General features: G+C 36.2%; 1 protein-coding gene across 4 annotated transcripts in view; it reads left to right on the top strand.

The window, feature by feature from the left end:
• Window positions 1-19,127, top strand: part of MCTP1 (multiple C2 domains, transmembrane 1) — a 593,076-nt gene extending 573,949 nt beyond the window's left edge. For 3 of the 4 annotated variants that reach the window (XM_012644776.1, XM_012644779.1, XM_012644778.1), the window contains 4 exons: window positions 9,178-9,287; window positions 13,109-13,218; window positions 15,749-15,846; window positions 17,112-19,127. In XM_012644776.1, coding sequence (XP_012500230.1) covers window positions 9,178-9,287; window positions 13,109-13,218; window positions 15,749-15,846; window positions 17,112-17,183 — 390 coding nt within the window. In that variant the 3' untranslated portion in view covers window positions 17,184-19,127. The remainder of the gene's footprint in view (window positions 1-9,177; window positions 9,288-13,108; window positions 13,219-15,748; window positions 15,847-17,111) is intronic. The other variant, XM_012644777.1, reaches the window with a different exon arrangement.
• The last annotated feature ends 4,871 nt before the right edge of the window (window positions 19,128-23,998 follow it).

Here is a 23,998-nt window from a genome sequence, read left to right as displayed (position 1 = left end):
ATTCTAAAGGGAAGTTTTACTTGCATAAGCATGGACAGATAAAATCACATGATAAAATGTATGCATCTTACATGAGTATGACCAGCGCCCTGTAGGGGACATACAACTTCCAGTGCGTGGGGAATACTGAAAACAGATGAACTTTGTGCTCAGATGCCATTTTTCAAATCCCATGTCTCAGATGAGAACAAACACAGCTGGGGGCACCAGAGGAAAGTGGGCATGGGTTGAGGTAGAAGTTTGAGAACTTTAGGCAACTGATCTTCAGTTTCCCATTCCAAGTAGGGAATGAGAACAATAGCCATCACCTTTGTGGGGCTGTTGTAAAGATCATATGAGATGATACATATGACAAAGAAGTTTATACAGATATAAAATATTTCTGATACATAAATAAGGGGGAAATTTTAACATTTAAAAGTTTTAAAGTATTTTTTCAGTCTCTTCAAAATTGTTAATATTAATGACTAATATTTACTGAGTATTTCCTATGTTCCAGACATTTGTGATAAATGTTTTAAATGGGTTAAACTAACTTAATTTTTTTAAAAACTTAATTTTATAATCATCACAAAGGTAGGTTCCATTATTATTGCCATTTTACAAATGAATAAGTTAAATAAATTGCTCAAAATCACATAACTGAGGAAATGATGGAGGTAGCATTTGAACCACACTTAGCAACAGAGCCAGTTATTCAGAAATCTAGTCATCTTCTAAACATGGTCACCTAGAATTACAGAGCACCCACAGCTTCCTCTAAACTCTCAGATGCCTTCTGCATTTGAACTCCAACCGTATTTAAGCACACATTTGAAAATAATAAACAATTTTAAAAAATATTTTAAAAACAAACACAACTTTTTCATTAGAAGTTGGGATAAAGAAAGCCTAGCCCAGCATTTGCTATTTGGATTCAGAAGCAAGCTTGGTGTTTCTGTTAGGTATTCTCTCCTGAGCTTTAACTACTGACTGAACCCATGGAAGGGGTAGGAGAAATTCCACCCACCAGCAATGTTCTCAAATCAGCTTTCAAACAACTCTGAGGGGAAGGTGCAATTCTACAGCCCTTGTTGTCTTATCTTTGTCTTATCTGTAAAATAAGATCTAACCAGAAGAGATTTTAGGATGTACCTTATTTAACGATTTTTTTTTTCTCAAATGAGGTCTAAAGACAGGCATTTGACCTGTAATCCTGAGTGTGCTTTTACATTTTCAAAACCTTTCCACAGTCTGTTCATTTTGACTTTAGAGAAAACCACATGAGGCATACAAATTCTTATCTCAACACTCCTACCGTCCCAGGTGAAAGTGGCCTGTCTTATTTCTTCTCTGATTACTTGGGAGCCCAGCCTCACAGCTACTGCTGTGGCTTCTATCAGTGTTAGCCAGGATGTAGGCCTCTTTGACCCTTTTTCTTGGAGTCCATCTAAAGGCAGAACATCTCCAGGGACAAAAGCTTGAGATGGATAATGTATAAGCCCCTTCTCTCCTGCCTGCTGACAAGGTGCTTAAGTCAAAGGTTTTGATACTGATATTGATATATACCACAATCCAGGGATGCTCAAGTCCCTGACATAACTGCCCATTGGTTGAATCAATGGATGAGGAACTTATTATATGGTGGGCTGGCTGCATTTGTAGGACAGTCAGGGATTTTCTTAAGTCATTAGGACTAGAGTCTGAGCAACAAGAAATCTGGCTCTAGGGAACTCTTCTTCCTGACAAGTCCATCTATATCCCTGGGTACTTTCTATAAGATTTATATTTAATGGGAAAAAAATTATGTATAGCCTTTTACAAATATTAATACTACTAATAATTTTTGTTGAATTAGAAGTTAACACAGTTAGCAAGCTTTGCTTCTGTCTTGGCTTTATGTCATCTGTGTTTCTCATCCGAGACATTTTCCTTCCCTTCTCCATAGTCACCACAACCTCTCTAGGTCTCGTTCCATCCACTGGGCTGTCTCTTCTCTAAGCTTTCCTCTTCCCCTTCTCCTTTTTCTCTCCCTTCTGTCTCTTCCACTATCATTTTTTTCTTATCCTTTTTCTCCTTTCCTCTTTCTTTCTCTTACCTCCCTTTCTTTTTCTTTTCTCCCTGGCTTTCATTGTAACTCTTGGAGTGCCTGCCAGCTGCTATTTAGAAATGTCCATCGTTTATGCTGTCAAGCCCAAGGGACATTTCTCTCAATTATTTTTCCTTTACAATCACCTTTAAAGTTACACACAAATGTATAACATTAAGCCAACAGGGCAAAACACAACTAAATGCTATTACAAATTACATTGCATAAAGTGAGCACTGAAAAGCATAAGGCTACCTTGCAACAGAGGAAGCAAAAAATTTAGACCAGGTAAATGCTCATTCTGCAAAAGAACAAAACAAAACAAAAAAACCTATGGCCGGGCGTGGTGGCTCACACCTGTAATCCTAGCACTGTGGGAGGTGAAGAAGGCTGATCATTTGAGCTCACGAGTTCGAGACTGGCCTGAACAAGAGAGAGACCCTGTCTCCACTATAAATAGAAAGAAATTAGCTGGACAACTAAAAATATATATAGAAAAAATTAGTCGGGCATGGTGGCGCATGCCTGTAGTCCCACCTACTTGGGAGGCTGAGGCAGGAGGATTGCTTGAGCCCAGGAGTTTGAGGTTGCTGTGAGCTAGGCTGACGCCATGGCACTCTAGCCTGGGCAACAGAGTGAAACTCTGTCTCAAAAAAACAAAAAAAAAACCTGTGCCAAATCAGCAGGAAAGAGCGGGAAAAAAGATCTTAATGTAACATTATAGAGACTCTGTCATTCTTTTTTTAAATGGAACCCGACAAATTAACAATAAGTATCTGGGACAAAACAAACATGTGCAAAAAGTTTCATATAGTTGAGAATTCCCTCTAAAATTTCAAATTTTTTTCTTAATTTAAGCAAAGATTGATGAAAATTTGAATTATTTTTATTAAAAAATTGTATCCATTAATTTTATTATTTAATGATAGCCAGTTTATTGGTCCCAAGCACTGTACTTAGGAGCTTTACATGTATTATTGTAGTTTTCCATATAACTCCGAAGTGTAGATGTTTTTGAGAACTGTTTTATTTTTTTTATTTATTTTTTTGAGACAGAGTCTCGCTTTGTTGCCCGGGCTATAGTGAGTGCCGTGGCGTCAGCCTAGCTCACAGCAACCTCAAACTCCTGGGCTCAAGTGATCCTTCTGCCTCAGCCTCCTGAGTAGCTGGGACTACAGGCATGCGCCACCATGCCCGGCTAATTTTTTTTCTATATATATATTTTTAGTTGTCCAGATCATTTCTTTCTATTTTTTAGTAGAGACAGGGTCTCGCTCTTGCTCAGGCTGGTCTTGAACTCCTGACCTTGAGCGATCCACCCGCCTCGACCTCCCAGAGTGCTAGGATTACAGGCGTGAGCCACCGCGCCCGGCCGAGAACTGTTTTATTTTTTAAGAGAAAAATATACTATCTTGTTAAATGGTGTCCATCCTCTTAACCTTAAATATCTCTTTCAGAATCCTTCAGTGTCTCAATAGTGGGTTCCTATTTTTCAAGGCTAAAATTGGGAAAAGAGCCAAGGCAACAAGTAAACTGGATAAGATTTGATATAATAGGAACTGAGTAAGACACTGTGATAAGATTCAGTAGCCAAGAGACTGTGAGTTGCCAAGCTGCTCTCTGAGAATTTCAGTATTCTGGAGTTTGGGCTGAATCATTGTCTTTTGTATCTGAAAAAGAAGGAATATTTGCACAGAGAAAACATTTGATCATATATTTTTGTGCCTTTATCCATGCTATACTTCCTATCTAATGTATTTTCCATAGGTTAGAAGCATAGATCTGAGAGGAAGTCTGTTTTGCAGGCATTTTACTGAATGAACTAGAGAAAGTAGTGCACCAAAACCATCTTTAGCATTGAAAATACACAAGAAAACATAAACATATTGTAGACTTCATGCTAAGTTGAATCTATCTATACTTGTCTACAGAAGAGCTGCAGTCAATAGTAAACTATAATAATTATATCTCATAGCAAATATCAACCTTATCACTCACTTTTTGCCAGAGGTTACATAAGCAAGACTTTAAGGCCAGGCACAGTGGCTCATGTACACCTGTACTCCTGGCACGGTGGGAGGATTGCTTGAACTCAGGAGTTTGAGACCCATCTCTACTAAAAATAGAAAAATTAGCTGGGTGTCATGGTTGCCTGCCTGTAGTCCCAGCTACTCGGAGGCTGAGGCAGGAGGATCACTTGAGCCCAGGAGTTTGAGGTTGCACTGAGCTAAGATGACACCACTGCACTCTACCTGGGGTGACAGTGAGACTCTTTCTTAAAAAAAACAAAAAAAGTAAGACTTTAAAAAAGAAATAATATTATGATCAAGATTAGCTCTTCAGGGTAGAAGGTATCTCAAATCTGAATAGTTCTTCCATGAGATAATAAGGTGGCCATATGCCCATATGTGTTTGCTGGCACAGTTCCATTTTATGTTTGTTATCCTAAGATTTAATAGCTGCCCCCTTTCACTATTAAGATGTTCTCACCCTAGAAAGTGAAATAACATTAATTTTATAGTATTTGTAGCAAACATATTCCACATACCTGCTAACTTTGATTAACATAGCACGGGTGTTTGACAGATTCATGTTCTATGTTAACAGGGTTCACAATGACCACTAAATGCATTAATGCAATAATGCATTTATATCTGAGTTAGGATACAGCCCAGCACGAGGGACTAGGCTCAGAATACATACCACCTGATACCTATCACTGTGGCTTCTTGTCCCATTCAAAACGGCATTAAGGAAGAGGGGTATCTGTCATTTAACTTTGAAAGTCAATGAACAGGATTCTCCAAATATGTAAGGTATACCTACTGATTGTTTTTAGGTCCTTTGATTTTTCCTAAACACCTCAAAGTTAAGAAGTAGCTACTTCTCTGGAAGAATCTAGCTAACTTTCTATTGTGATAGGTGATAGTAAAATAGGCATATATTAAAGAATCACTGTAATTCAAGTTTTACAGTTAGTGATGTTTTGTGGACTATTTAAAATCTAATAAGAGAGCTTTTAAAAATTTGTATAGAATCATTAGAAATAGTTGTGCGATATAAATCTCACATTCTCAGATTTATAGTTATAGCTGCTTTTTATGGGTAATTTTTTTTTTTTACATCTTCAAAAGAAACCCTAATAATGCATTTAAAAAAAAAAAAAAAACAGTGTCACTACCAAGCCTCTGGATGATTAACTACCCTATGATATTTCTTTCAACCAAGCTGGTTTATAAAGGAAAGCAAAAATGACAATAAAAGAAATGTACCAATTTATTCTCTACTAATAAAGTATTGAACATTAGTGAAAAAAGTATGAAATATTGGAATGCAACACAGAGCAATTCCATTACCCATTGCAGTTTTGGGTCATATACTGTATATAAAGAATAATTACTTCATTGGTTGGAGACCACAGTGGAGGAATATAGATTTTGATGACAGAGATTTTAAAATAAAAATTTTATCTCCAAGCATTTGCTTTCAAAACTTTGCCAATTACAGACAGACCATCTTACTTTGTCTTTCGGTTGCCCAGGGTAAGGAAGTGGTGGTGGGCTATGCAGGAGAAACAAAGAAAATTAAGAGTGAGCATATTTTTTAAAAATCTCAGCCAGTAATCACACATCAGCACTTAGATTTTAGAGTATCTACTAAAAATTATCTTTGCAGATGCCACAAATGACATCCTATTAACAAAGGTCCCACATTTAATATTTGCGCACCACATTACTGGTATTAATTCTTGTGGTTTCTAATACGTATTTCTTCTTTCTGCTTTTGAATCATATTTCTGAATTTCATTTTCTTGCTGAAGATTACAGCTGCATGATAAGCCCCAAGGCTAGATCACGGTGTCCACAACGCAAGCGAGTGCCTGCCCTTCTTGATTATCTCATGGAGATTCTGGCTAGGAACTGAAACCTTCCTGGATAGAAGAGGAAGGTCACACAGTATATCATGGAGAGTACAGACTCTGGAGTTGGCCAGGCATAGTCCCAATCCAAGCTCTGTCACTTTTCTCTGAGCCTCAGTTTCCTCTTCTGCAGGGTGGAGAAAAATAATGACATTGTAGCATGGTTGTGAGGATTGAATGAATTATGTGAAAAGCACTTTGTGGTGCTTGATAAGTGTCTATGTATATTCTACTTCTTTCCAAAAATAAGACAACTTATAAAAGTACAAAAAATAGATTAAGAAAAAAATAAACCACAGTAAAACCAGGCACAGTAAGTACCAATTCATTTATTTCTTCTACTCATATTCCTTTAATACTGGAGAAAAATTAGGGAAATATTCTGATTACAAAAGTAAAACATTAATTGCAAAGAATTTGAATATTACAGGAAGGTATGAAGAAGATAAACTTCCATGACTAGAATATTTTGGCATATTTCCTTCATCTTTTTTTCCCAACACAGCCATTTGAAAGATAAGTTAGGATTATTTACTTCTAACATTCTTTTTTGATTTTCTGTTTCATAAGCATTTTTGTTATATTTTCTCTAAATAAGTCTATCAATTGTATGTATTATAGTTAATCCCATTCAACATGTTAATAATTTTTCTTATAAACAAAGCTGTAATAAAAAATTTTCAGATGTTTATTGAATATATTAGAAATACCATCCCATCATGTCATACTCGTTGCACATTTTTTTCTACCTAGCCTTTTAAATCTATGACTTTTGACGTAAGTTTTTAATTTTATGTAACTGTTACTAGCAATTATTTTTCTTTGTGATTTCTTTTACTGCTTATATGTTTAGAAAGTTCTTTCCTATTCCAAGGTCAGTAAATAAATTATAGTCTTCTTATAATTCATTTTTTAGCATTTAGCCTTCTAAAAATTAATCTAGAATGTATTTAGGGCTATATCTGTTTGAGGTAGATATTGAGGTAATTTGGGTTATCTCAGGTAGATTTAAGAGTCTATTTAAGGTAGGACTAAATTTTCCCCTAATAGTTAACACAATTGCCCAGTAACATAATACTTCTTTATTTCCTTCATATAGGGTAACTTATCATATACCAATCTCTCCTTCAATGTCCATATCTGATTTTAATTACTTAAATATCTAGTACACTAAATGCCTTCTCATTATTTCTTTTGCGGACATTTCTTGGCTGTAGTTTCCTATTCTTCCAAACAAATTCTAGAAACACTATCAAATTTTCCCCATTTCTTCCACTCCAAACATTAGGATTTGCTTGAAACTGCATTAAACCTATACATTCAACTGGCGGGAAAAACCACCATTTTTTCATATATATTTTGTACATTTCTTAAGGTTATACCTAAGAATTTTATATATTGTTACTGTAAAATATTTTTCACCCAATTTTGAACTGGAAAAGTTCAAATGAAGCATACAACCAGCATGCTTCATTCAACTCCAGCTTGACTTATTCTGTATGCAGAAAAATATTTATAAAAGAACACTTTGCTTCATAGACATAAATGGACTTAGCTGGTGCTTGAGAGATGAGAATCTAAGGGCCATGCAGATTATTAGTGCAGACTGACTCTGTAGTTATAAAAAGAACTGGAAGAAGCCACTGGTAATTAATTTTACTCTACTGTGTACAATTGCACAGGTAAAATTAACACAACTTGTTTTAATACTAGAGAGGAAGAAATTGATATACCCATGTCTGTCATAACAAGTTAAGGGTGACTTTTAAAAATAGTAGGGAACCCCTAAGAGTAGTTAATTGTTCCCTATACTGCTATTGAGCTATAAGCATCACATCTACTCCATTGTTTGACAATCCATTTTGGCATAAGAAAGATGAATAATGTAGACAATTTCTTCCATGGGAATTAAATTTAAAATGAAGGCTCTAAGTAACTGGTATCTATACTAAAGATCAAGTTACAAAACTGGCCTTCATGTCCTTGGTCCCAGTATACGCTGTTACCCTTGGAGGATGCAGGCATACCTGTCATTCATTTTGCCCTCAGTTTCTGAGGTGGAGGGATGCCAGTCCTGGCCAAGTGTTCACAGTATAAAGTGCTCGAGACTCTTCTGAAATGAAAGTCAGTATGTAAATGTGCAACATGACATTATTATTCTAGCTTCCTGGCTGCTTTCAGCAAGCACTGACTGCCACATGAGGTCTCAAGTGTTCTGGCATAGTGTATAAGTGTTCAAAAGAAGTTAAAGTAATGAAATTGGATCTACATTTCTATAGATATTCAAGCTGGCATGGAGGAATGGAGTCATGGAATCAGAATTGGATGGTCTCCACCAAACAGCCTAGGCAAGTGCCTGTGATGCCAGGCTACTAAGCAGAATTTTCAAATGTGAAAGGCCATCACTTTTCCTTCCTCTGGGTCTAAAATGACAAAATATGCACATTTCCTCTAGGTTTATGCTACTCTCTGGGTGCTTTAAGCTCAATCCCCACCCCACCCGTTACCTGGAGCTCACTAGCCTTGCTTAAATTCAGCACAAATCTTAAAATGAAGAACTAAGAAGAAACAGGGGAAAACAGGACCTAATATAGCATATACTACTGTATAAAATATAGGACTATTATTTTTAGGAGGGTGGTGAAGCTTAGTATGTATCTGAACTTGGAAGCATCCAGAGTATATTTCAGTTGACCTTATAATTTTTTGCAGTTTTCATTGATCACAGATCTTCTCATTTGCATCCAGCATTCTCTGCTGCTAAAATATCTGGAGCCATGACCAAACTTAGGTCTTTGGGCAGTGGGGTCAAGAAACTGGGTCTGCTAAATAGTCCTGGTGGGTCCAGGATCAGTGGAGAATCCAGGTTTGGTAATTTTGAGATCTGCCCTCTCTCTTACCACCTTCCACCCCCAAATGTTTCTGTCCATCAAGGCAAGAGCAGTAGAATCTGACTCTCCTGCTTTGCAGCCTCCTATAATTATAGTAAGCACAGGTCCGCGATGCTGGGTCCCCTTCTTCCTTGTCCCTTAATATCCTGAAATTTTCATGGGCTCCAATTACCCATTTATATACACACAAAGATGAAGTTTATTTAACTTGAAAAATGCAAAAAGGGACAACCCAAAGAATTCAAGCATTGAAGAATACTTTTACTCATACAGAATTTCTTTTTTTTATTGTATTTTAGGACAGTGAAAAAAAGGGATTTATAAATAAAATCTATGCCATCCAGGAAGTATGTGTCAGTGTCCAGAACATCCTAGATGAAGTGGCTTCCTTTGGCGAAAGGATAAAGAAGTGAGTGATGCTGACACGTGAGCCCTGGCCTTCTGTGGGATAGGGCGTCCATTTGTTTCTTGGAAGGTGAAATGCCACATTCTTTTTGGCAGGGGACACTCCTTCTGGGTGATCTATTGCTCAGTTTCATCATTATTTACTTTGTTTCTGCCAGTCTTTGGCTTTATGAAAGTTCTGTCAATTTCCTTCCTGAAATTTAGAACATATTGGTTGGAAAGAAGTCATACTTGTAGCTTTAAAGAAATAACACCGTCCTAAATTTTAGCACATTTTTCACTGTGAAAGACTTTGTTCTTAAATGGAATATGAAATTGTGATAGGAAAAAAATAATCCAAGCTAAATGAGGATTTCAGGTAATCAAGATACACCTGCTTTTTATTATTGGTCTATAATAACTATTGGTCTAGTTAGATTTTCATCAAGTTACTCTGAATTAAAAAAATTATATATGGTACCCTAAAAAATATTCTTAAATTCTTTCAAATTTGTGTATTTAAATAGCTGAGATCATAATTGTCAAATAAACTAATGCTTTGTCATTTAGAAAAGGTTTACAATTAAATAAATAGAATTCTTAATTTTTTAAAATAAGGAAATAGAGCTTCATTGAGCTTCAATGCAAAATTAAGAAACTTATATTCTTAATCTTCTATTATTTGTGTTTTATTTAAAATAATATACTTTTAAAAAGCAGTTTACTTATAAAAATAAGGTAGATTTACAACAATTACCAGTTAAAAGATATTCTTAGGCCCCATACTACTAAATTATGTGAAAATTGGCCTACATAATGATTGCTAATGGTCTATTCAAGAAGGGGGCTGTATATCCATGTAAGTCTATATTTTCCTAGTTTCATATATCTATTCATTGTTTATTATTCATAACCAAAAGTGTTCTGCAGATTTGGATCCTTAGGCATACACAGAATTTGAAAGGAGTAAATTATTTAAACTAAAAGTGTGAGTCATTCATCCGGTGCCTTTCATGTTGCAAGGGATAATGCATTTTATTTTGTATAATTTTTGTTTAATACATTTCCACATATGCCTAGGTGCTGAGTTTCCACTTTCTTATATTATATTAGACAGAACAGCTTCCCTCTCGCTCCCAAATGTGCTTCTAAGCAACATTCAGTCTTAAGACTTCTGAAGACTGATTTCCACATGTATTCTCTCTCCTCCTTCCTCTGTGTATTTCCATGTCTAAAAATGTTCTCTTGTCCTCCACAACCTATCCACTGAAGCACAGTGTGAAGCCCTAAATTTGGGGCATTTCTCTATTGACTGTTGTCCTTTATCTCCTTTATCTGGGGTACATGGTGTGCTGATACCTGACAGAAACATCTCATTTATACCAGAAGACCCTGGGTCAGGCTAGTGAATGCCTGAGAAGAAGAAGCTCCTTTGTAATTCTGGCGGGTGGAGGCCTCAGAACAGGTGCTTGGCTGGAAAACATGATGGTTAGCTGAGGGCTATGATCAGATCCTGATGGTAGACCAGTCTTGGGGGAAACCTGAGTTTTATAGAACTTTCTGTGCAGAAGTATAGGAATATGGCATAGGATCCAGTGAGTCTGGTAGGAGCCATCTCTTCTGCACAACAATCTTTTGGATGCTAAAAAAGAGAAACTCCTCTGGGATCACATGGGATTAAAAGCATCTGTCCAGAAAGCAGATTCAGAAGCAATCTTTAAGCACAAAATGAAAAGACTCAATAATATCTTGTTACTAAATAATCATTCCAGAACTTTCTTGAATTGCATCTTTTTTTGGGGGAAATTATTTTCTAGATTTAGATTCCATGATGCAGAGTATGGATATAGAAGAAGGGCAGTCTTTTTATTTTTCCAACATTGGCTATACTGGTGAGGATTCTTTGCCATTTACCCTTCCAATAGGAGTACGGAGAACACAGAGAGTCCTTCAGTGGGGCTGCCCAAAAGGAAGGTTTTCCGAATGAGGAGCCAGTGCCCTCACACATGGAGCAGTGTGATGGATGGCTCTGAGCTGAGCCCCAGGAAAGCAGCAGACCCTCAGCCTTCTGTTCTCTCCACAAGCAGCAAGGCAAGCACAGGTGTCCATCAAGAAGGGAAGGCATGCTCCTTCACTTGGTGACAGTTAAGGATGCTCACTCTTGACTAGGAGAGGAAAAACACAAAGACAAAAAAGCCAGACCCCAAGGGTTACTGAAAACAGGACAACCAGACTAATTCCATGTTGGCTTTTTTACTAGAAAAAATAATTTTAGGAAACAGTTGACCTAGAGAGACACAAAAAGCAAGCCACATGCCACAAAGCTAAGAAACAACTAACTCTTAAGTATTATGCTATGGCACTGTATAGGAAGAAAATCTTTTAGCAGTGATCCTTTATTGGATCAAAATTGCCCTGGACAAACTCCACCCCAATGACAATAATACACAGTTATCAGGAAATTAGAAGAAATAAAAAACATTAACATTTATCCACATGTACAATTTTAATATTTTTCTAAAGTGTCTTTGGTGCCCTTGTCACTGCCTTGTAAGAAAAAATACCATACTTTAGGCTCCTGGAATTGATTAATTCTAATAATATCATCTTAATTCACGTAAATATGCTACCATTACAATCAGTCTTCCTTGATACAATAAAAGCTATCATGTTATAAATGGGGAAACCAAGTGTTAGAAAGGTTGACTCATTTAAAGCCATATAACAGAATCCAAGCTTTGAATACAGATTTGCTAACTTCTTGGCTCTTTTCATTAAACTGTGCTAAAGAGTCAACATGATATGTTAGTTCCTCTTTAGTGGTTAAACACTGAGGAGAGATTTCAAGGAATGTAATGGTACACCTGTAAATGGTGCCATATTTATATACTCAACCCTGCAGGCTCCATGTAGTGTTTCTATTTTCTTTATAATTTGGTCATTCTCTTAACTACTAGATTTCGCCACAGAGCTTCTCCACAAAAAGCCTTTAACTGATTACAATCTCTACGTGTTCCATTTCTCTGATTTTCTACATCATCTTTTAAAAAACTTTCTATATCCTTTTTTGTGTTCATTTTTTTGTCCCTCTAAATTCCTTTCCATCTCTCCTTGGTACTATCTTTTTTTGTAACTACTTCTATTCATTGTTCCTATTTCTATTCTTTGTTATCATGTTGTCTTATGGCCTTCTCTGACCCAGCCCTCTATATTATCAATTACCTTTGCCAGAGAATAGTAAGTGAAGTTGACTTTATTTCTTAATTACCTCTGTATTGCTGGGAAGAAGGGCAATGATGACAGGTCAATTTTTACACGTCGTTCTGTTCCCCTTTCCTGACTTCTAGTTTCATTTGAAACATAGCTAAGGTAGGGAGTATTCCTCTAAGGAATTCTAAAATCAGGATTTACACAGCCATATAAGATTTACATCTACAATCTACCAATTGCTGGCAACATTTTATTCGCAATGTGAGGAATACTCAGAGTCGATAGAAGGAAGAATGGTATACCCAGGGGCATTCCCCACTATGAAAACTTGGCAAAAACAAGGTTGGGTATTCATCCTAGCAGTATAAAAACAAAGATCTTTTTCCATGTGGGCAGTCACCCAAGGAGTATAATGGCTTTAGACTCTGAAGTCACCTGGGACAATCTGGTGGGGTTGGTGGCAAGACCCTTTACCTGGGCCCCATGTTCATGGAATTGAGCATATTTTTTATGACTAGCTTGTGTCCTCTGACAACCTAACTAGGTCCCAAGTTAGTCAGAATCATGTTTATTTTAAGTTTTGTTTGAAAAAGGTGTAAAGTGCTCAGATTGCTGATGTGTTAATTTTTCATTCAGTACTTTCAACTGGACTGTCCCATTCTTAAGCTGGCTGGCCATTGTAGCCCTCTGTGTGTTCACAGTTATCCTATACTTCATTCCATTGAGATACATTGTCCTTGTCTGGGGTAAGTAAAGCCTTTTTTCCCCTCCCTAAACTGTCTTACTGGCTAAGAACAAATTATGTTTAAAGGATGAGTTATATTGTCTGCAGTTCCCTATATTTATGGTCATGAAGCTACTCCATGATGAAAAGAGACAGGTCGGTTAAAAATCACAACAGTATAAAGATTTAGGTCTACCTGCAAAATGCATTTTTCTTATCTGGCACCACAGGCTTCATCATACTATAAACATGTAGTTGTGCAGATTCCTCATATATCAAGTGTAGCTTTGTCTAGATATTGCTCTGATTTATTTTCACCACTTATATACAAACAGAGGCATTTCGATCCATATGGTGCATTTAGGACAATATGCTTTTTTGCTGTGGCACTTTATCTTGTGGAAGTGTATGTAAACGTGGTACTATACATGGCCACTTGTTTAAGAGTCACCTTTAGGAGTCAGGAAAAGGGTCCTTGGCATTTACAGACTCCTTAGAAACAAACAAACAAAAAACCCCCCCTACCTTATATGTATTAAACAAAAATGTTTCTACAAAAACCTACTTTAAAAGTGACTTTTTTTGGTCCCAATTTTTAATGCAACATGCCAACAATGCCTATGTACCTAGGGTCCATTTACGAGGCAGTCAGTTTCAGCATTCATTTTTTTTTTTTTTTTTGCCTGAAAAAATTGTTTGGAAAACTCAATTTTTAGTCTCTAGGATCTACTAACATATCGAACTATGACATTAATGATTTTATATATGTATATATATATATAAACAAGACTAGAGAGAAGTAGAATTCTTTATTTGCCCCTCACCTGCATACACATACACCTAAGATTGCTAAACCTATACAAAATGCAGAAAACCAAAATGGGTCTTAACTTCAGAAAACATGTGCTTACACTGAAAGCAAAAAGATCAAGGGGAGTTTTAAGACTTTTACAGAAACAAATTGTAATAAAGTGAGTCAAGGTCTGATTTCTCCAAACCCTCCTGTTTCAAAATTCCTATTTCCCTATTCTTTTTGGCCCATCTTGTCATATCTTGAGCGAGTCCTCTTCATCATCACTATCGTTACCTTTACACTTGTGTGGGAGGTAGGGGAAATTGTAATTATTTTTTCCTTCCTAATTCTACAATTCTAAGAAATTCAATGAAGATAGCACTTTCGCTACACAAGGGAAGAGAAATTTCTACTATGTTCTTGCTTCTTATTGTATGTTTGAGCCCTCATCTTTCCTTCCTGGTATGTTTTATTGAAGGAATCAGGGTAGAGTGTCACCTCATTAACTCTAACCTATCTAGAATCAGACCTGCCTTTGGCTTATGGAGCCATCTCTGTTGAGATAGGTGATGAATGCCCCATTTTTTCCTCCCCCGCGTTCTCAGAACCTGGAGCCCAGGACAGACATGTGGCTATGTAACCTGCAGTGACCTTACTGACTAGCTGTCTTTTTTTATTTTATTTTTTGTTTTGAGACAGAGCCTCACTCTGTTGTCTGGGCTAGAGTGCCGTGGCGTCAGCCTAGCTCACAGCAACCTCAAACTCCTGGGCTCAAGCGATCCTCCTGCATCAGCCTCCCGAGTAGCTGAGACTACAGGCATGTGCCACCATGCCTGGCTAATTTTTTCCTATATATTTTTAGTTGTCCAGCTAATTTCTTTCTATTTTTAGTAGAGACGGGGTCTCGCTCTTGCTGGTCTCGAACTCCTGAGCTCAAACGATCCGCCTGCCTCAGCCTCCCAGAGTGCTAGGATTACAGGCGTGAGCCAGCACATCCAGTCCTGATTGGCTGTCTTAAAAGTAATTTTAGAGAATGTGTTTGGGCCTCTTATTTCATCAAATAAAACAAAACAAGAACACTATTTGTTTAGTGAGAGGTGATCGTCAGAAATTTAAGACACGGGTCTTATGTGAAGAGACAGAGACCAAAATCAAGATTCCAGAAGTTTATTCTACATGGACTCTCAAGAACCAAGATGCTCTCTAGTTTGTGGCTCAGTTTTTACCAGTGTGTTGACTTCATGTAAAGCTAGTAGCAAATGCTTTCATTTCAGGTTTGAAAAAAGTCGAGGTCATGTGTCTTCTAAAGATTTAGCATGCATAACAGCAACACACACCCCTCCCCAGCAAGGTGTATCTTTTGAAAAACGGGAAACAAATACATCGTTAAGGCAAAAAAGGTCTAAAATGTAGGAAGACAAGTTTCATCATAAACGACACACTAAAGCAAGGGTTCTAAGTACCATAATACTAACGTGGAAAATAGTAAGATATTGCTCATTACTGCTAGGTATGGCTTTTTATTACCCAAATAGCCTTTCCTGCTTGGGAGGAGCTACTGAAGTGCAAAGAGAAAAACAAAGCAGCAGTTGAACTGGGAAGGAGGGAAAGAGAGAGAGAGAAAACTGGGTATATTTGTTCACTTACTCAGGCTGAGGGGTAGCATACAAGCTAGATCTTCAAATCACTGAAGCAATTTTGCAAGAAATGTGCTTTGTATAACTCTAAACTTTGGGGATTTCGATGTTTGTCACTTCAGGCATCAATAAATTTACAAAAAAGCTTCGGAGTCCGTATGCAATTGACAACAATGAACTACTTGACTTCCTTTCCAGAGTCCCTTCAGATGTACAAGTGGTATGTAGATTTCATTATTATTGCTATTATTTTAATATAGTGTGGCACTGGGTTTTAACTTTTATATCCTTTTAATTTCCAAACTCTTAGAAGAGCTAGGTAAAGTTAGTAATAAAGCCTGTAGCAGATTTTACCAACCAGCAATTTAGCCCACTTGAGGAGACATCCAAGAAGAACTTAGAATGGAAGCAGGTTATATAAAGAACCTACCAGCGTTGACAGGGAGGATTCGCCTCTAAGTAAGTTCAGCTAGAGTTCATAAAGGGAAGTCACCATGACCTGAGGAAAGGAAATAGGAATATTAAATGATGAAAGCAAAATGTGCCAGTGGACACTTAAGAGAAAAACACTTTCCAGAATTTGCATGAATTAAGTAAGTCATAAACATGCATATTTTGCAGCTCAGTTGGGGGGGGTGCTGACTGCTTTTTGAAATCTGAAGCACATCTCAAAAATCCTTTGAAAATAGTCGATGGTTAAGGGGCATTAAACTCAAAGGATTTCAGAGTATAATAAGAAAGGTTTACTTTTTTTTTTTTTTTTTGAGACAGGGTCCCAGTCTGTTGCCCAGGCTAGAGTGTAATGGCATCATAACTCACTGTAACCTCAGACTCCTGGGCTCAAGAGATCCTTCTGCCTCAAACTCTTGAGTAGCTGGAACTACAGGGGTGTGCTACCACATCCTGCTAATTTTTTGTAGAGACAGGGTCTTGCTATGTTGCTCAGGCTAGTCTTGAACTCCTCAGCTCAAGTGATCCTCCTGCCTCAGCCTCCCAAAATACCAGAATTATAGGTGTGAGCCACCATGCCCAGCCAAGAAAGGTTTTTATCAAAATCTTAAAGCTGGGTTGCAGTGGTATCTTTTTCCTTTGTTTCAGCTGAGTTCTTCATTTGATTTGACGTTAGAGTGGCTAGATGGAGATTAAGACTGTGTTAAACAAACAAAACATTGCAAAGAACTATTATCCAGGCCTTCAAAATAGATTGAGGTGGTTTTGCTTTTAATGTAATATGTTATGGACAGTGAAGACTCCAGCCCGTTACCAAAGTTCACATAGGGGCTTACGTGTAGTTTCTGGCAGGATTTTCCTTTTGACTCCTGCTCTATCAGTCTATTGTTTTCTGCCTCCCAGCTGCAGATCCCATACAACTTCTAGAGTGAGCATTTTCTCCCCCCAAGCACAGTCTCTCATTCCTTTGCTTTTTCCCTTCTTTGCCAGAAAGTGGCCACCTGACCAGTCTTTCTCTGAACTCTGTTTAAACAGGTGCAATACCAAGAACTGAAACCAGATCCTTCTCATAGCCCATATAAAAGGAAGAAAAACAATCTTGGCTAGCCAGCTCCCAGCACTGAGGAGACCAGCATCTGTTTGGGAAGATAAAAGAAAAAGCCTTCAGCCTCAGCAGCATTTCCTTTCTTTCCGCTTTTTATTTATTTTGCCTTTTTATCATGATTGAGAGAATTTGTAAATAGTGTACAAAGGCATATGTCTTTGAAAATATACTTCTATTGTACAGACTCAACTTGATAAAGGTTTAGCTACTGCTGTGTGAAAGCCTTGTTAGCTGTGGATAATAACACTGAAAGAACAAATGTAAGAATGATAACAGTGGAAGATACACATTTCTCTAATTACAAGTGGAAGAACCAGAATATTAGATTAAATACTCAACTGTGCTCTGATTAAATCTACATAAATTGTAAATGTCAATTTGATTTCAGTTTTTTTTAAATGTGACTATTTTTTATCTGAAAAGTAATCCATTACAGTTTTCTATGTTTTATACATTTCAAAAGGGAGGGAAATCCCAAAGCCTGAATAATGGAACGGATGCATTTCAATTTAACATAGATTCTGACTTTAGATCCTGACATTCAATCCTGTGCAAATTACTTAGGTATGACTAGGCTGATTTTAAGCTAGTGAGTGAAGGTACATTCACCCCCTCTTAAGAAAATCTTCAACACTCAAAACCTGCATACTTTCTATCATTCCATCTAAAACCTTAAAATCTCTACAGGACTACACAACATAAATACTGCCAGGTTTATAAATGATTGCCTATCTGAATTTTTATACCAACCACTACTTTAATTTGTACCAAGTTAGAAAATTAGCAACTTATTTCAATTGTCAAAAATGCTAGCAAACTGTATCCATATTGCTTTTGGTGTCAGAGTATACCTTTGTGCATCTGAAAATATTTTAACACTCAAGTGTTCTCAGAGGGAAAAAAATCTGCTTTCTCATTAGGTTACTGAAATGCTTTAATGCATACTATGATTTTTGTCATAAGTGTGAATTTTAATGTAGAGGAAAATGCAGTGTGCTAAGTGATATGCCAGTGTTTTATTACATTCATTTATGAAAAAAATAATCATTCTTGATAACATGAATGCATGAAAACCTGTTTTGTAAAATAAACTGCTTGGGGGTGGGGGGGATTGCCTTTACAAATATTTCACTATTTACCATAGAAATGATACTGAAAAAATGTATTCCCAAGACTCTTAAGGTATTAATAGTTTTTATATCTAATTCCCTGATATATCAAGGGAGCATACCTCTGGAGAAAAATAATTTGGTTGGTAAGAACATCTTACTTCCCTAACTAGGTAGGGGATTAAACTCAGTGGAGACTGTTGTAGACAAGGTTTTGCACTACTTTGTTAACAATAGATTGGGGTGGGAGTTATGCTAAAAAAAATGTAGAAAAGCTGAAAGCAAGAAATATATATTTCACTCTAAAGGAAGATTCTTTAAAAATTCAATCTCATTGAAGCTGATTTTTAAAGTATTTTTATTTTAGAGATATGTTGTTAAATACTATTTCTTATAATAGAACTATTTTGATCTGTTTATACACTATGCTTGAAAGAATGTCTAAATTCCCTTTCTACAGAAAGGCTTTGACCTCAATATGCTTTATTTAGCGCATCGTTTAAAAAAATGACATGCTTACATCCACCATCACTGTTTGTTGCTAAAACATAATACTCCATGAAGTTGATGTTACTACAGAAAGTTTGATGAGATAATTTGTTGGAAATAACTTTCAATTATACCTTATGTGAGATTTATGTTCTGTGCTGATGTCTATTTGGATGTCTGTAAGCCTGATATTCTACAACCACAGATGTATCTAGTGGATAGTAACCATTAACAGATGACTATTTTTGTTTGTTTCATTGTATCAAATTTCAGATGTTTATTTAGTTCAATGGTAATGTGGACAACACATTCACTGCATTAAATACAAAAGAAAATCTTTTCCACGTATAATCAGCATTCCTTTTTTTCCGGTGGTTGAGAGAAGATGGGGATTGTGTGTATATTCTCATAAATGACACTTGACTTGGAAAAATACAGATTTGGTTTGAACAAACAAGGCTTCTAAAACCTTGACTGTTGTATAAAACTCAGTATCTTTCAAGGGGTGAGCATCTGATAAAACTGATAGAGAAGTAAGTACTAGCTTGAGGCATGAAAGTGATATTCAAGAAAATATCTCCTACCACATTTATAGAAACTACCGCAATCACAGGCTGAAAACACTATGAGTAGTAAAACTTTTAACTATTTCTTTCCCCTTCTCACATAGGTGCAATTTTGTCTCGAGTGCTGCCTAACTTGCCTTAGGGTTTTTTTTTTTTTTTTGAGACAGTCTGGCTCTGTTGCCCTGGCTAGAGTGCCATGCTGTCAGCCTAACTCACAGCAACCTCAAACTCCTCCTGGGCTCAAGCGATCCTCCTGCCTCAGCCTCCCGAGTAGCTGGGACTACAGGCATGTGCCACCATGCCTGGCTAATTTTTTCTATATATATATTTTTAGTTGTCCAGATAATTTCTATTTATTTTTTAGTAGAGATGGGGTGGGGAGGGGGGTCTCGCTCTTGCTCAGGCTGGTCTTGAACTCCTGACCTTGAGCGATCCACCTGTCTCGGCCTCCCAGTGTGCTAGGATTACAAGTGTGAGCCACCATGCCCGGCCTTGCCTTAGGTTTTGACAGATTTGTGATGTAAATATTTCAAGATATCACAAGAAACTGAATGTCACTCTAACACCTATTTGGACTGCTAAATATTGTAGATATTGTGAACTACTGAGTAAATTCACTGCAAGTCATTATTTATCTTTGTATTTCAAACTATTATTGCTATTAATTATGATAATTGATAAGAAATGCATATGTTTATTTTAACATTTTTCACCTATTAAAAAGAACACAGTACTTCCTGTTCATTTTGGTACTGTTCTGGACTGAATTTGGAATCCTTATAGAACCTATCAGTTTGTTTTTGAACCTTCTGTGCACTAGGATAATCTGAGTGAGTTGGGAGATTCCTTACATGACTTTGGTTTCTGATATATTTATTGAGTACCTACTGCATGACCCTGTCACAGGCAATGGCCAAACCAATGATAGTATATTAAAGTCCAACCTGGAGTTGAAGTATAGTGAGAGCTAAATTGAATTGATATGTTTCTGAAAGTATCTTTGATAGGATTTTTTTTATTCTGCATTTAAAAGTGAAGAAATTCAGTAGTAAGCTCTTTTATCCAGGGACCACAGGAGCTTTTTTCCACTTTGATCTCAATAGCTAAAGGTCTCCTATGCTGAAAGTAGCCTCAATTTAAAGTCTTATTCAAAGGCTGTAATTTCAGTTTATAAACTTGTTAAATGGGCCTAAATGTTTATGATGCTTTTGAGTTTGCACTTAACATTTAAAGCAAATTATAAGGTAGTTGATGCTTCAGAATACAAGAAAGCCACCATTATACTTCTTGAAGAAGCCTCAGGTATTATGAAATTAATACTTGTTTAAATTCTGGGTCTTTAAATGTCTAGTGTGACTGTATACAGATGCCTATTATTTGGTTTGATTAGAGTATCTAGAGTCAGCCTTTTCTAATTGCTCAGTCAAGTATGAATTAAAACCACATAAAAAAACATAATGAATTCTTACAATAGTGTCATTCCTTTCAATTATAATTCTCTTTCCTGGGATGATTGTTGTAACTCACTGAAAGAATAAAACATAACACATAACCCCTCCCCCCTTCTGGCAAAAATGTTACCCTTATACCTCGGTTTCTACATTTATACAACAGCAATTTGTATAGTGGCAGTCATGTAAAACTTATTCCAGCTGAATGTAAGATTTAAGGAAAATCAAGGAAAATCTCTCATTAAATGGAATACTATGCAAATAAAAACTATTAAATGTCCAAAGTAGCCACAATGTAAAAACTAACACTATCATTGAAGGGTTTGCTGGAATTTAATGATTCCATCTGTGTTTTTCCAAGGGGAAGAGAATCTGAGTTAACACAATGACTGCCACACTAGAAAAAACATTTTCTCTGGGGCCACAGTGTTTTATTAATATTACTCCTCTCTAATTTCTAATTATTTTTTATTATTTTCTGTTTGTGAGTTATATGCAATGCAATCCACGTTTTTAGAATTACATCATCAATATTGATTATAATAATAACATCAACAAGATTTTCATGAACCACCTGCAGGGTTTTGCTTCATGAGGCCCCAGGCTCAAAACTAGCCTGAGTTAAATACAACTCACGTGGCAGTTAATGTGTTAAGAACAACAAAAAGAGTAATTGATCTCAAATGAGTTTCAATTTATTGGGATCTTCCTTCACATTATACACTTAAGAAACACCCTAAAACCCAAAAAAGTGTTCTATTACATGCACAAACAGTATTTTTGTAAAGACAAGTTTTTAAATTTTTTTTTGTGTCTCCAAATGTTACTAAAAAATTATTACTCCATTTTTTAAAAAGTAACCAAATGACACTGCCATTCTGCTTTAGTCAATTAAGTGTTATTGTATTAGGCAGAAAGCTTTGTTTCAAGAAAAAGAGAAATGGTTTAGATAAGTAGTTGTGCCAAAGTTTTTTCAGTATGTAGCAAAATTAAAATTGTGATGTAATTCTCCCCACTGTGTTAGATTCTTCAATATTCCTTCCAAAGAGAAAAGCAGTGACCAAACTTAAGTCAATGAGTAAACCTGAAAACCACCTTATTTTCTTAGGAGGAATGCATTAAAGAAGATCCTGAGACCTGGCTGAGTGGAGTTGTTTCTCGTACTGGTGAGAAAAACTGATAATATAGGCTCAGTTTCTCTTTCTACTCAAAGACAAGATTCAAAATGGCTTGTGTCAACTTTAGGGATTTTATTTTGCCAGAGTTCAAATGGTGACAAGTTCGGAGGAAATGCTAGAGAAAAAGGAACACACCTGGCCCCAAGCACTCTTAATTGTCCTTTGCATTACTGGAGACACCTGAGACAACAGTCAGCCTTATTATAAATAGCTGGACCACAGAAGACAGGGGAAGGAAATGCCAATATTTGTCCCAAGTTCAGAGATCACTTTTTAATAAAGCTATTAGAGAACTGAAACCTTGTAACTGCATGCCCTAAAAACATTTTTCCTTTACACAATAGCGATTACAACAATTCCAACTCAAACTCTGTGTTTAACTTGTAATACTGCAACCATGGAAAACAATTTATTAGTGTCAAGAACTAATAAACGCAGAAGAATTTTACAAAGGTATAGGTATTTCCTATCATAAAGGGAGGAGTAAGTTTGTGGTTTTTGTCATCTTTGTTATTTAGTATAATAGGGGAAGTAGCTAACACCAATTTCTGCCCAACCTTACATAATAAATAGTATGCTTACCTCTTACCTTTGTCCTGGAACTCTTACAAACGTCAGTTTCCATTAACACAGAAACCTAGCAAACCATAGTAGGGTCTTTGAAGTACATGTACTTCTTGTACTGAAGTACATGAGAAACCACCCAAAAAGTCAAATACTATACACATTTGAAGAAGCAGTTTTTAAACAGACCACGGTGGTGTTTCATTTTATTTGTTTGAAGTTGCTGAACATTACATTTAAAATTTCCCTCTAGGATGTATTTGAAAAAAATTCCTCTTCAGAACTAAGAAAAACTTTTTGTGTTTTGATCACAAAACACTTGGCAATTTAATCAATAGTGAAACACTGACTCTTGTGGGGTAGGGTACCGGGTATTCACCATTCATTCTTGTGCACTATGATACTAATACAAAGAATGCAAATGTACTTGATTTCCAACGACTATGACAACAGCCCTGACAAGCAGGTGAGAAATCTTTCCCCCAAAAATAGATCGATTGATTCTCTCTGGTATACTATAGTTACAATGTTGGTATCCAGTGTACTTACATAAGGCAATTGTAAAAATATTGTGTTTTGAGTTGTACTACTTAAAACAGTACAAGAAGCCATTTTTCTGGTCTTCACAGAATAGGTGCAAAATAATATGTTCTTGAGAACGGTGGCAAGACACTCTCACTCAAATTTCTCTCACTCAACAGCAGGTGACTGTACCTGCATTAATGTTGCAACTAATAAGTTATATTATAAAATGAATTTTTTCCAGATAAATGATAGAAGAATTCTTAATAACACAGTGGTAAACTCCTTTTAAAGGCATTTAAGTTAAAACCTTTGATAAACGTAGCTATCATTTAATCTTAACAGTTTCTCTCTGCTTTTCTGTGTTGAATTTGAAAAGACCCATCAGAAAACAAGTAATTCTTCAGGTTCCATGAATACTTCTAAAAGCAGAAAGATAAGTTATCATGACTCCACATAGTAATAACCACAGGACAAAGTTTAATCTTTAGCAATTTAAGAATGCTACTAAAGAGTAATGCCCCCCCATCCCTACCCCAACATGGTGAGGCTCCACTTTGAAGTGGCTAAAATGAAGACTAGAGAAGCATACCAGTAAAGCGACACAAGATTCACTTTCAAAAAAGGGCATATAGTATAGTGTAATATTTGAGATCTGTATTGAATGATATTAGTTATATTTTTAGTTATATTCTACATTAAAGAAAAATGGCATCTAGTAAAACTATAAGTTATCCTTTAAAAATCCAATATATGTCAATTTAAATAAGACAACTTCAGAAAAATTTCAAACTTATTCTTACTTAGATCAGGAGCATTACTTTCAAAATAAATTGGTTACTGGCATTATAAACAGACATAAATCATTACAAACTTGGTGAAAAAGAAATATCCAGAATTCTGTCACGTAAACATAATCAATATCAGCCATGTATTTA

The sequence above is a fragment of the Propithecus coquereli genome, unplaced genomic scaffold (genome assembly GCF_000956105.1).
Source record: "Propithecus coquereli isolate 6110/MARCELLA unplaced genomic scaffold, Pcoq_1.0 Scaffold22, whole genome shotgun sequence".
NCBI classification, from domain to species: domain Eukaryota; kingdom Metazoa; phylum Chordata; class Mammalia; order Primates; family Indriidae; genus Propithecus; species Propithecus coquereli.
This window is presented reverse-complemented; position numbering and strand designations above follow the sequence as displayed.